At 35.4% G+C, this 14,365-nt stretch overlaps 1 protein-coding gene across 7 annotated transcripts in view; it reads left to right on the forward strand.

The window, feature by feature from the left end:
- Window positions 1-14,365, forward strand: part of CAMSAP2 (calmodulin regulated spectrin associated protein family member 2) — a 115,011-nt gene that overhangs the window by 80,521 nt on the left and 20,125 nt on the right. For 4 of the 7 annotated variants that reach the window (XM_055319158.1, XM_055319160.1, XM_055319159.1 and 1 more), the window contains exons 5-7: window positions 5,255-5,287; window positions 7,993-8,134; window positions 8,640-8,779. In XM_055319158.1, coding sequence (XP_055175133.1) covers window positions 5,255-5,287; window positions 7,993-8,134; window positions 8,640-8,779 — 315 coding nt within the window. The remainder of the gene's footprint in view (window positions 1-5,254; window positions 5,288-7,992; window positions 8,135-8,639; window positions 8,780-14,365) is intronic. The other 3 variants (XM_055319162.1, XM_055319163.1, XM_055319164.1) reach the window with 1 other exon arrangement.

Genomic DNA, 14,365 nt, shown 5'->3' on the forward strand with positions numbered 1-14,365 from the left:
AATAAATAAATAAATAATCTCAAAAAGAAATAAAAACATTACGATCTATTTTAGTACATTGAAGCCCCAGTTAAGAAGCCTGTCTAGCTGTTTCTCAAACATATTTAGTCTTTTACCGCTTTTGTGAATGACATCTACTAACATCCTGTAGAATTAGTGTTGTTTGGAGCATGCTTTGGGAAACATTGATTTGTAACCCATCATTTTGTAATTGATTGTCTATTCCACACACACATATATATATAAAACGTGTAATGTTCTAATATAGTACATTTTCAGATACATCATTTGCTTTGACTCTTAGATTTACTTGGTTTCTTTTTCATACCATTATTTCAGTCAAATAATTGTGAAGACTTGACCTGCCCAAATTAGATGATTTTTAAGGAATTCTGTCTCTAAGATTCTATTCTGTAATTATGGTTTATTCTTCTGTGGACGTTTGTGGTCAGTGCTAATTCATTTCTTTCTTTATACTTATTGTCAATATGCCTTTTCTCCTTCATAGTCATTTACTCACCCTTACTCGTAAAGTAACTTCCTAATCTATATGCCCTAGTTGTGTTACCAACCACGATCAGTGTAGTTAAATGAGGAACTTGGCGTTTTAAACATTTTTTTACACTATCATACTATCTCTGAATTTTTTCTCCAAGCAATATTTTATAAAGATGACTTGCCTTGGAGAGACTTAAATATTAGTTAGATGTCCTAGCCTAGCACTGTGATTTTCATCTTTGCTTAAGAGTACTGTAAAAACAGATTTCTTCAGCAGCTCTGTGGATCTTGTGCATTTGGACACAGACTGTACAAAGATTTGGATTGATCCAGACTTAATATAAGAACACTTATTTTGAAATATTTTTCACTTCTGAAAAGTTCAAGATAGAAAAAGAGCCCTATATACTCTTTACTCAGATTCATCAGTTTAACATTTTGCCACATTTACTTTCTTGCTATGTGTGTGTGCACACATGTATGTATGTGTATACCCACACATATACATCACACACAAATCCATATGTATGCAAAGGTTTTTGAAACATTTGAAAGTGAGTTGCAAACATCATATCCTCCTACCCCTTCAATGTGTTTAGTTGTCATATCTCTAGTATTATTTAACCTGGAAGTTCCTTAGCTTTTCTTTTCCTTTTTATATTTTTTAATTAATTAATTAATTTCTTATTCATGAGAGACACAGAGAAAGAGAGGCAGAGACATGGGCAGAAGGAGAAGCAGGCTCCCTCACGCCCTAGGCTGAAGGTGGCTCTAAACTGCTGAGCCACCTGGGCTGCCCCTTAGCTTTTCTTTTTTATTCCTCACCTTGACATTTTTAAAGAACACAGGTCATTTGCATCCCTCAATTTGTTTTTTTTCTGATACTTCCTTACAATTAAATTAAGCTTGTGCTTTTAAGACTGAATTGTGTCCTCCTCACAGTATTATGTCCAGAGGTACATGATAACCATTGCCCCTAGTACGTGATGTTAATTTTTATCAATTGGTTAAGATATTGTCTGGTTTCTTAACTTCTGGTTATTATTTTTACTTTTATAATAAGTAATTTGAGAGGACATTGATATTTACAGTTGACCCTTGAATAAGGTGAGGATTAGGGGTGCCAACCACCCATGCAGTTGGAAATCTAGTTATAACTTTTGACTCCCCAGAAACTTAAGAACTGATAACCTACTGTTGACTAGAAGCCTTACCAATAATGTAAATAGTTAACATGTATTTTGTATGTTTTATGTATTTTGCACTGTATTCTTCAAGTAAAGCTAAAGAAAAGAAAATGGTATTAAGAAAATCATAGGGAAGAGAAAAATACATTTCCAAGACTATATTGTATTTATAAAAAAAAAAAAAAACCCTGCAAAACTACATTTACACGTAGTTAAATGACCTGCACAGTTCAAGCCTGTACTGTTTGAAGGTTAACTGTTCTTATTTGCTCAATCCTACAATTCATTATAAAATAGCGTCAGAGTTGCCATGTGTATACCAATATGAAAAAGAAACCTAAGGAGTTTAAGATTTGTTTGCAATTCCTTTTTCTTTTTAATTCTTTTAGTTTGTTTTACTCCTTTTAATGCTTTTATGTTTTCCAGTTTTATTATGATATAATTGACATACAGCACTATATAAGTTTAAGGTGGACAGCATTATTATTTGACTTACACATGCTGCGAAATGATTACCACAATAAGTTTAGTTAACATCCATCATCTCCTATAGAAACAATATAATTCCTTTTTCTTTAGATTGATAATATATGGTCAGAATGCTGTGTTCTAAAGTTACTTGAGTCCCACCACCTCATTATAGTTCTGTTATTCCTTTGAAATACATTTGGGTTTATTGGCTTCTGGTTTTTTTTTTTTTTTAATTTTATTTATTTATTCATGAGAGATACAGAGAGAGAGAGGGGCAGAGACACAGGCAGAGGGAGAAGCAGGCTCCATGCAGGGAGCCCGACGCGGGACTCGATCCCGGGTCTCCAGGACCACGACCTGGGCCGAAGCCGGCACTAAACTGCTGAGCCACCCGGGCTGCCCGGCTTCTGTTTTCATTTACTTTTAGTGGGCTTTTTTGCTCCATCCTTGTTGACTTAATTTCATTTTCATTAACTTGATTCCAAAAGTCAAAACTACACAAAAGTTAAACTCAGAGACCTATCACTCCCTCCCCTTATTTCTTCTACCTCTCACTCTCCACCAACCCTTATTGATAATTAGTTGGTTTATCTTTCTTGTTTTTGTTTTTACACAAGTAAGCACATATGTATATGTTTTTTCTCCTTTAACAAAATATATTTAATCTTTTGCAATTTGTATTTTTCACTAATAGTATATCCTGGAAGTTACTCCACATAGTCCCTAGGTATCTTCCTCATTCTTTTTTGCAGCAGCATGTACTCTGTTGTGTATATACCACAGTTTCTCTGACCATTTTCCTAGGGGCATTTAAGTAATTTCCAGGATCTTATAATTACAAATGATGCTATGAAGAATAATGTCCTTTTGTGTTCTTGGATTTTCAGTAAACTCCATAGAAATTGGATTGCTAGATTGGAGGGTAAATGCGCATGTAGTTTTGGTAACTAGTGCCAAAATTTTCTCCAAAGATATTTCTACCATTTTACATTCCTATCAGCAGTTCAACACAACTTTTGGACTTACAGCGGTAAAGAGATTCTTAAGTCTAATGAGTTATGAGGTGACAGGTCACACTAGTCACACTATGATTGACTCCTTAATGAATTCCAATTCCATGAGGTCTCCAGCAAAAGCCAGGTCGAACCAGTATCCTCCCAACGTGTTTTGGGAGCATGTAGAAGAACTTTAAGAATTATCCCAAATCTCAGAGTGATTGTATATACCCAGAGGAAGACAGAACTGTGTGGGGAATATTAATGGCAAGACCTAAAATAACTAACGAAAATTTAGAGTGAGCCAAATGTGTGATGAAGACAGTAGAAAGGAATGCTGGAAGTTAGAACTATTCCAGGAAATCTGAACTGCCCAGGTTGGTCCCTGTCATCAGTAAGGACTTAATAAACAATTTTCCACCAGTTATCTGTGGCCTTTTAAAAGCATTTTGGTGTCATAATTACATCTTAGAACAGGATTTGAAGTTGCAGTTTGCCTAGTTCTCTGAAAAATAAAAGGAGGGGGTGGGGCAGTTGCTGTTTACTTCAGAAATACAGTTATCCTTCAGCAAGGAGCTTCTACTATATATTTGGGCTTATAAGTTTATAAGCTCATGAGGTTATAAACATGAATAGCATAGGCATTTATTTGTTCTTTTATTATATTTACTTTTTAAAATTAGTAAAAAGTCTTCTTAAATATTTTACAGGATACATAGAATAACTTGAACCAGTAGAGACTCCTTTGCATAGCTCCTGTTTTAATAGTTCATAATAAATTTCTTATTATCAGTTTCTAAATAATGGATTTTTCTATTCTCACAACAAGAAAACCCATTTTTGACATTCCTCTTACACATTGGGATCCTGACACATTCTCGGAGGCTTCCTTTGTTCCTGCTCTTACACTTTTTATGGTTATCATAACTGCAGCTGCCCCAAACTCCTGGTTAAATGAGAGATGAACATACATGCAACACAATTATGAAGGTTTTTCTTCCTGAAACAATAAGGAAAACTTACTGCACATATTATCTTTTTATGGAAAGTTGGTATTTTTCTGATTCTTGAGATGATATTTTTCTGACTCTTGAAGTTCTTAAAATATCTTATTTTCCAAATCTTATTTTTTTTACAGTTAATTTTATGTAGGAAAAAAAATTTTTAAGATTTTATTTTTAAGTAATCTCTACACCTAATACGGGGCTTGAACTCACAACCCCAAGAGGAAGTTACACATTCTACCAACTGAACCAGCCAAGCACCTCTGTAGAATAAACTTTCTACATAAAAGTTGAATATGAATTTTAATTCAGACCTCATTTAGTTTGGTACATTCGATAAATATTTATTCAGGGCTATTAGAAATTATGCTAGGAAATACAAAGATAATCACAAATTGTTCATATTAACTGAAATTATGAGTTTATTCATCATTTTAAAGAAGTAAAATTATATTATTTGGGATACCTTTAGACAGTAAAATTAATAGCATTTATATTCTCTTTATGTAAATAGCTGCTTGCTTTAGAGATTCTGTGAAAATCTTAGTAAGAATTGCTCATTACTTTCTCACCCCATTAATTAAAAGAAATTCATCATATAGTTGAAAGATATGATTATCTTGTTCAAATCTACATTTCTGTTTATTTGTACCCTTAATGACATAGTCTCTCTTCTTTTCTCTTTGGAAAGAAATAACTGCCTTATCAAATTTGGTTTACTAGTGTCTGAGAATTATAATGATTGCAAATCCAGCCCTGGAATCTTTCTACTTCCCTTTTGGGATATAGATTTATTTTTTAATATGTGTTATTCTAGAACATGAAAATAAAATTATTCACTGCCAAAGTATACAGAATGTCCTGAGTATCTGAAAAATGAATTTCTGTATTGGGAGAGGAGAGGAGGGGAGAAGGTGGAGATCTTTATCATTAGGAACCTAATATTTTAAAATATTAACATTAAAAAATATTATGAGAATTATAAACTTGGAACTCCACTTTCAGAAGCTTTACTGTCACTTGTTAATTAAAAATCATTCTGATGAATTTTCCCTTTACCTTTTGCTTTCCCTTTTTTCCCCCGCTGCTTCCTCTGAAGTCTCCTTCCAAATGGTTTTGGAAACTGGTTCCAGTAAGTTTGCCCAGCTATTTCAATTTGCTTTCCAGAATTGTAATTATGGAATGGTATTGTTTATGTCTTGTTGGTATAGTCATTTCATATAATTCTGTTAGTTGCTGTATAGAGATTGGATTTTAAGCCTATATGATCATAATATAAAAAAAAGATTTAAAAATCTAGCTGAGGTTTAGATGAAAAGCTTTAGAAATAGTTTGCTATTTCCCAAAAAACTTTGGGAAAAATGAATATAAATTGCATATGCAAATTATTTGTATCTTAAAATCTTTTTTAAAGACTCATTTCCTTTCAGCCTGAGTTGTAGGGTACACTTTTTGTGTGATAAAAAAGTGATATATTCTCGGTGGCCGTACCAGTATTGGACCTAAATTATACTCAGTTCTGATTTGACCTGAAGGATTGTTCTTTAAGGGTTATATCTTGGTGGTTAGACCACTTAAGAGGTATTTCAAACCCTCAGAAATAAAAATATCATTTAGAAATACACTATAGTGTTGAGAGAAAGAAGATACAATGCCCCTCTTAAATGCCAGATTTCTCAATTTGTAGAAAGAATAGGGAATGTTTCCACACAGCAAGTTTATAAAGCCATATATAGTAAGATTAAGTATTAAAGACTACAACTTTCATGAACTCCAAATGCGAGTTGTACATGACTTCAAGATTAAAAGTTGATTTACCTGATAAATCTTTTAGGATATAATATTCAGGAAAGCATTTTAGCTTGGTCGTCACAAATCCCTGATAATCTATCCTAAGCCATTGACATTTATTGCTAAAGCCTCATAAGGCTGTGTGTGCGTGTGCCTTGTATAGAAGTGCTACTTGGCAGAGAGCAGTAGGACAAATCACACAATTCAGTTCTTTATTCCATGACCCAGGGTGCTCAACTCAGTCCAGTTCAGATTGTAGGCTGAAAACAGGCTACTGCTAGAGATCTGGGAAGTTTGGGAATGAGCCCAGCCAACTTAGAGGATTTCTAAGAGGGAGACTATTTTGTTTCTAGCTGGCCAGAAAAGGAGTGTAAAGATCTGGAACTGTGACTTACCAAATGTGAGAAGGGTAACTTAAGGCTAGCAGATGCTACTGGTTGATTTCTTCTTTCTCACCCTTCCCTTCACGTTGTCTTTGCTCGTTTTTCGTGGTTAAATTTTAAACTTTACTAGTAGCAAAGTTGAGGGAGTTTTCATAGGATATTCAAATCAGTAATCAATTAAAAAATTTATATAGTGCCATGTACATAATTTTTTCTGAATATAGGTACTCTGAGTTTGGAGCATACCATTAAATACAGATGTCTAGTGCACACTGATTAAAAGAACAAGCTCTCTGAATATCTTCAAGAGGAAAAAATGTTCCATGAATCTTGTTCTTGGGTAGCCAGAGAGAAATAGGAATAGATATTTCATTTTTCATTTCTGAGGGATATCATTGAAAGGAAGTTGAACTTCACCACCAAATAGTAAATGTTTCCTTTCAATAAATTATTTTTTTTTATTCTCACAAAAGTATTTTATTTCATAATTATATTTTAATCATAAAATATAGAGATAACCAGTTCAGATGGAGTTAGAAGAAAAATTAGTTTTGATTACTTTAAAAAAAAACTTTAAATATCAGTAACCAGTACAATCATAAATTTCCCTAATAAAATACTTCACTGTGCATCTTCATTAAATCTTCAGCATTATTCTCTTGCCTTTAGGAGAGCTGACAGCTAATAATAGGCCAACCTTTAGTTATCACTATGTGCATAGCACTTTATGGGCGTCTCCTTACTTAATCCTTCAGTAGTCCTCCCTATCAAGTAGGTACTATCATTATCCCTATTTTACAAATGGGGAAACTGAGAAATGAGAGTTGAAGTAATTTGTCTAAGATCGTAGAGCTCGTTAAGTGGCAGAACCAGGATTTGAACCCAGGTAATCTGACTCAAGAGCTTGTTCTCTGAACCATTAAGTTTTACAGCATGTCTCATGAATTTGTATCCAGTCACACCAAGCAGTTTTAAAGAAAACAAAGATTTCTTATGTTTTTCTAAGGGGGGAGCAGAAATCCTTATATTTGCTCTGTTATTGGTGAATGAAACCTCACTTGGATTGTTTTTTTTTTTCCAGTTTCTAAGTTGTTATACTTTATGTACATTATCTTAACATTCAGATACCAAGCCAACATAGCTTGGTGATGCTCTAGTTCCTCAAAGTGATGTTTCTTATTGCCCAATTTCCTGTAAGAATAGTATTGTATTCTTATACCTGCTCCCCAATTTTGAGAGCTTTTAAAATTCTTTCTGCTCAAGCAGTACACTGAATGTAAGAAGTCGTGGTCTAAATTAAATATAACATTAAAATAAATGAATTTTAGGGAAGAACAGAACTGATAATTTGGATACAAAATGTTCTGAATCCATTGTGTGATGGTTTTGTATTTAAATATTTAGCTTAAATGTCATTTCATGTAAATTGGCAATATAATGTTATACTAAGTCCTTGGAAACTGTAATGCTGTTGCTCTGTATTTTACTTTGGTAAAGTAATATCTAGTATTATTTAGAAAAGAGGGGTGTTGCTGAATAGTTCTCATTTCTCCTGATGTATGTAACTGGTATATTAGAATCTATAGTACTGTTTTTTTTCCCCCTGTATGTTGTTTAGTATTTACTTGTTTTCATCTCTCTCTCTTTTTTTCTTTTATTGTAGGCTCGTTATAGGAAGGAGCAAACATTGCTCAAGCAACTGCCTTGCATTCCATTGGTAGAAAATTTGTTGAAAGATGGTACAGATGGCTGTGCTTTAGCTGCTCTTATTCATTTTTACTGTCCTGGTGTTGTCAGATTAGAAGGTAAGTGTTACAGTGAAATATTTCTAAGCTATAGATAGATGGTGATAAATATTAAGAAAACAGAATTTAATAAGTAACGAAGGCGGGATCCCTGGGTGGCGCAGCGGTTTGGCGCCTGCCTTTGGCCCAGGGCGCGATCCTGGAGACCCGGGATCGAATCCCACGTCGGGCTCCCGGTGCATGGAGCCTGCTTCTCCCTCTGCCTGTGTCTCTGCCTCTCTCTCTCTCTCTCTCTGTGTGACTATCATAAATAAATAAAAAAAAATTAAAAAAAAAAAAAGTAACGAAGGCTTTTAAAAAAACTTTTACATATAATCCTGGAGAAGATCGTTAAGTAAAGTAGTGCTAAGTCTTTCTATGTAGTGGCCACTATATTTGTATGTGTGTGTAAAACAGATTCCACATAATTGTGTATTTGTACTAAGCCACTGATTATAAAATAGATATGAAATGTATATTTTCAAATTAACCCAAAGTCATCACCTTGCTCTTTTCCTATTTGAAGATATTTGTTTGAAAGAAACCATGTCTTTGGCTGATAGCCTATATAATCTGCAGCTGATTCAAGAATTTTGCCAAGAATATTTGAACCAGTGTTGCCATTTCACCCTGGAAGACATGCTGTATGCCGCTTCATCCATAAAGGTAAATTAAATAATTCTTGGTGGTTTGTTTTGTTTTGTTTTGCTTTAAGTTTTTTGGAAAAATATAACTAGATATATAAGTGGCATAGTCACTCTAAACTTATAAATTAACTGTTAATATCAGTCAAAAGAGCTTTTGAAAAAAGTTTTATTTTTCTACCTGTTTTAGGTTTAATACAGTGTTAGCTAAAGATTTCTCTTACAGTACAAAGCTAAAATTTAAAAGTTGTGGTACAAAATTGACCCATTGTCCTCATGTTAGCACAATAAAGGATAAGCCACTACATGTTTCTGAATCTTAGACAGATGCTGTTATAGTATGGTGGGAGCATAAATGAAGTCCTGGTTACTTTGAAAGTTGTTTACCTTGGAATTCCAATAAATAATATATAGCCCTGATGTTTGAATTGACTTAGGCTGGGCATGATCTAGATATAAAGACATTTTCTTAAATCAGGCATGTTTAAAATAGATAACTGGACAGATATATCTGTCAGAAGGACTAGAATCAAAAAGACGAGAAATAGGTATTGGCAAGGATGTGAAGAAAAAGGAACCCTTGTGCACTGTTGGTGGGAATGCAAACTAGTGCAGTCACTATGGAAAACAGTACAGAGGTTCCTCAAAAAATTAAAGACAGAATTACCATATGAGGGGCAGCCCGGGTGGCTCAGTGGTTTAGCGATGCCTTCAGCCCAGGGCGTGATCCTGGAGACCCAGGATCAAGTCCCATGTCGGGCTCCCTGCGTGGAGCCTGCTTCTCCCTCTGCCTGTGTCTCTGTCTCTGTCTCTGTGTGTGTGTGTGTGTGTGTGTGTGTGTCTCATGAATGAATAAATAAAAATCTTAAAAAAAAAAAAGAATTACCATATGAGGGGTGCTTGGTTGGGTCGGTCAGTTCCCAGTGTTAGGCTCTGCATGGGGGCTCCCTGCTCAGCAGGAGTCTATCTCTCCTCCTCTCTCTGCCTCTTCCCTGGCTTATGCTTTCTCTCACTTGCTCTCTCAAATAAATAAAATCTTAAAAAAAATTACTATATGATTCAGTAATTCTATTGGCTGTTTACTCAAAGAAAATGAAAACACTAATTCAAAAAAATATATGTACCCCTATGTCTATTGCAGCATTATTCACAATAGCCAAGATAGGGAACCAACCCGAGTGTCCAGCCATAGGTGAATGGATAAAGATGTGGTGTGTATGCACATACACACACTTACAAATATCAGCCATAAAACGAATGAGACCTTGCCCTTTGCAACAACATAGATAGACCTAGAGGGTATAGTGCTAAGTGAAATAAGTCAGAAGAAAGAGAGATACCATATGACTTCACTCATATGTGGAATTTAAGAAACAAAACATACGAACGAACAGACAAATTTAAAAAACAAAAAATACCCAGACTCTGAAATAGTAGAACAAACTAGTAGGTTGCCAGAGGGGAGGTAGGTGGAGAGATTCGTGAAGTAAAAGAGAAAAGTAACTGTTTACAGAAAAAGCTTTGGTCACTTTCTGTATCATTTGCTAAATTATTAGAACCACAACTTTGACTTACATTGAGTATTTTAAGACTTCAAGCCTTCAAGTGGTTGCTTGGTCCATGATGCCAGGCACCCGGTCACTTGGTTAGCTTTAATACCAAGTGTTTATAAGGATAAAGGGAATGAGCACCCTCTTCCCCTCTTAGGGGAAGCATATACTGATATGGTCTTTTTCTTTTTCTTTCTTCTATTTGTTTTTTTTTTCTTTTTTTTTTAATTTTTTTTTTTATTTATTTACGATAGTCCTACAGAGAGAGAGGCAGAGACACAGGCAGAGGGAGAAGCAGGCTCCATGCACCGGGAGCCTGACGTGGGATTTGATCCCGGGTCTCCAGGATCGCGTCCTGGGCCAAAGGCAGGCGCCAAACCGCTGCGCCACCCAGGGATCCCCTTTTCATTTGTTTTTTAAAGATTTTATTTGTTCATGAGAGAGAGGCAGAAATATAGGCAGAGGGAGAAACAGGCTCCGTGAGGGAAGCCAGTGAAGGAGTCGGATCCCAGGACCTGGGAACACGCCCTGAGCCGAAGGCAGATGCTCAACCACTGAGTCACCCAGGCGTCCTTGTATTGTCTTTTCAGTTGGCAGTTTGCCATTACGTAACCAAATTTAAAATGCACAGAAGGCACTTATAAGGATTGTTAGCAGTGGTGAATAGTTGGGAACAGTTCATCTTGGAGGGACACAATTAAAATGTTTTGTAATATAGTCAAGCTGTTTAAAGGAAGGAGTTGTAGGTATTTTTACTGATCAGGAAAGCTCTCCAAGATGTTATTAATGGGTAGCAGACATTATAGTGTGATGTAATTTATATATTAAAAACGATTTTTTTCTATTTGTATGCAAATCTGTGTATGAAAAATGGTTGATTAGAAAGATAAACACAAAACTATTAACAGTGGTTTCTTCTGAGTGTGACATTAGGACTTGGGGGAGAGTAGTTCAGCCATACTTGGTGTTCCATGTTCTGTACATCTTACGTTCTTCTGCATTGTTTACATTGTTTATGAATGTTAATGTATAATTGCATGACTATCTTAGCGTAAAGGAAAGAAATCTGTTAAATGAAATTAATTTGGTATCTTGCCTGGAATATGGCAACAGATTTATTGCTGCTTAATCATAAATTCAGAAAGAGATGATCTTTAAAAGCTTTGGTTACTGGGAAAATGCTCTTACTGTGCTGACATCTTGTGGCCAAACATAGTATCTTACCAAGGTATTTTTTTCCCCAGCTTTATTGGCTGTAATTGACATACAACACTTAAAGTGTGCAAAATGGTTACCACCAAGGATTAGGTAACACCTCTATCACATCGCATATTTGCCATTTCCTTTTTGTGGTGATCTACTCTTTCAGGAACATTTGGGTGTGCAATACATTATCATTAACTATAATCATTAGATTCCCAGTTACTCACTTTCTAACTAGAAGTTTTTACCCTTTGAGTAAAATCCCCCCCGCCTTTCCTCAGCTCCCCAGTCCCTGGTAAATAATCTCTGTTTCTATGAGTTCAGCTTTTTTATATTTCACATATAAGTGAAATCATACCGATTTTATCTTTCTCATGGCTGAATTAATATTCCACTGTATTGGATGCACCACATCTCTATCCATTCATTTGGGCGGTTTCCATATATATCTTGGCTATGTGAATAATGCTGCAATGAATACAAATGCAGATTTCTCTTTAATCCTGTTTTCAGTTTCTTCGTATAAATGCTCAAAAGTGGAATTGCTGGATCTATATGGTAGTTCTGTTTTTAATTCTTTAAGGAATTGCCATTTTGTTTTCCATAGTGGCTGTGCCAGTTTGTATTCCCACCAACTATGTACAAGGGTCCCCTTTTCTCCACATCCTCGCCAACTCTTATCTTTTTGATAATAGCCATTCTAACGGGTGTGAGCTGATATTTTATTGTGGTTTTGATTTGTATTTCTCTCATGTTTACTGATATTGAACACCAAAGTCCTTAAAATATTCTCAATTAACAATTAGGTTGAGCACGTAAACAGTGGTTTTCCAGAAGATACAGATTTCAGTTAACTATACTTGTGTAATGGAACCTAGGACCAATACTCTAATTCTAATTTTATACCTTAGCTTTAGAAAATATCCTATGGAGATAAGTACGAAGAGAAATTACAAATCACAATGATCTCATTACCAGAGAATATTCCCTGTCAATAGTTTGGTATTTTGTGAACTGATCTTTTTGTTACACATTTAATCATTCATTCATTTATACACGGATTCCATAAGTATGTATGTATTGGGCATCTATTATGTACCAGGCACTGTTTTAAAAACTGAAGATATGATAATGAGCACAAGCTTTGTCCTTCTAGATTTTACAGTCTGATGGGTAAAATGAGGAACTCTGGAGAACGTGGTATTAAATGAAACTGGAGAAATTAAAAAGGGACCCCAATCAAGTATGCTCTCATAGCCGATAATCACTTTCCCAAGACCACTGAAGTGGAGGAAGGAGTATTATTTTGAAAAGTTTGTTTGGCTTAATAGTTCAAGATAAAGCTCTTGTGTTGTAAACAAAAGATGGAAACCGTTTAAATCAGAGTGATTATGATGAAGATGGAGAAAAGTGGGTGGATTCCAGAAATATTTAGGATGCAGAATTTGCAATGATGAACTTTAGTGATGAACTGGATATGGGGAGGAAAAAAAGAGGCATTGAGGAAGACTCCTAGGTTTCTGGCATGCACGCCGAGGTAGTGATGCCATTGAGTGAGGTAAAACTAGAATAAGGCCAGATTTGTGGGGAAGATCACTAGTTCAGTTCTAGACATTTGAGATGCCTTTGAGATATCTAAGAGGGAATGTTCTGTAGGCCACTGCTTATGTAAGTACATTCAATACATTTGGGAGTCATTTGGTAACTGATGGGCATGGATGGCAGTTTTCAAAGAGGGGAGGCATCAAGAGTATCAGATCCTGCTGAGAGGTCAAGTAAGATGAAGACTGAAAAATCGTTTGATTTAGCAACAAATTTAAGTCGTTTGTGACTTGAGCAAGTGCTGTTTTGGAGGAATAATGTGCCTGGATGCCAGACTGGAGTGGATTAGGGAGCCGGAAGCCTGACGTTAGCATAGGCCTACCTTAGAGAAATTTATGAAGAGGTAAGAAGGTGGGAGTGAGGAGAAACTGGAGAATGGTGAATTACTGAGTAAAGATTTTGTTTTGTTTTTCATTTGGAAGACCTGAGCATGTTGAAAAACAAAGTAGGGAGGATTCTGTTGAGGGGAAGAATAAATATATAGGAGAAAGAAATATAATTAGGAATGTAAAGCTTCTGAGAGAGTAAGCAGGGATGGGATCCAACACAGAGCCCTTGGGATTGCAAGCATTCTCATTTCCTTTCCAAAAAAAAAAAAAAAAAAAAATCACAAAATTTCTAACAATTGCTTAAAACAGTATGTATTGTCTATAAATGTTTGAATATTCTGGGAATTTGCTAAAAGTAGGAAACCTACCAAATTTTGTTCACCATATGCCTTATCTTCTATAACATTTCAGACTCCTACATTCAACCGAATACCTGACAAGTCCACTTAAATATCTAATGAATATCTCAAAGCTATTAATCAGGATTCCTTCCACTACGTAATTATCCCAGTCTTTCCCATTTCATTAAATGGTACTATCAGTTGCTGAAGACAAAACCTGAGTTACCCTTGATTCTTTCCCTCACTTTCTACATACAAAATAGCCTTCTGGAACTATCAGGTAAAAGATGAATATTTGAAAATCACCAGCTTACGTATAGATGACCTCAAAATGAGAGTATGTAGAGCTTTGAGGTTTATTCATAATTAACAAGTGGGGCACCTGGGTGGCTCAGTCGGTTTACCATCCAGTTCTTGATTTTGGCTTCCTGATCATGATCTCAAGAACCCTAGGCGGGTTCCTTCTTCACCACGGAGTCTGCTTGAGATTCTTTCCCTCTGCCCCTCCCCCCTGCTTGCAGCTCTGTCTCTAAAATAAATAAATAAATCTTTTTTAAAAAAATTAACAGGAGGAAGACATGGC

This window comes from Nyctereutes procyonoides, unplaced genomic scaffold (genome assembly GCF_905146905.1).
Source record: "Nyctereutes procyonoides isolate TBG_1078 unplaced genomic scaffold, NYPRO_anot_genome, whole genome shotgun sequence".
NCBI classification, from domain to species: Eukaryota; Metazoa; Chordata; class Mammalia; order Carnivora; family Canidae; genus Nyctereutes; species Nyctereutes procyonoides.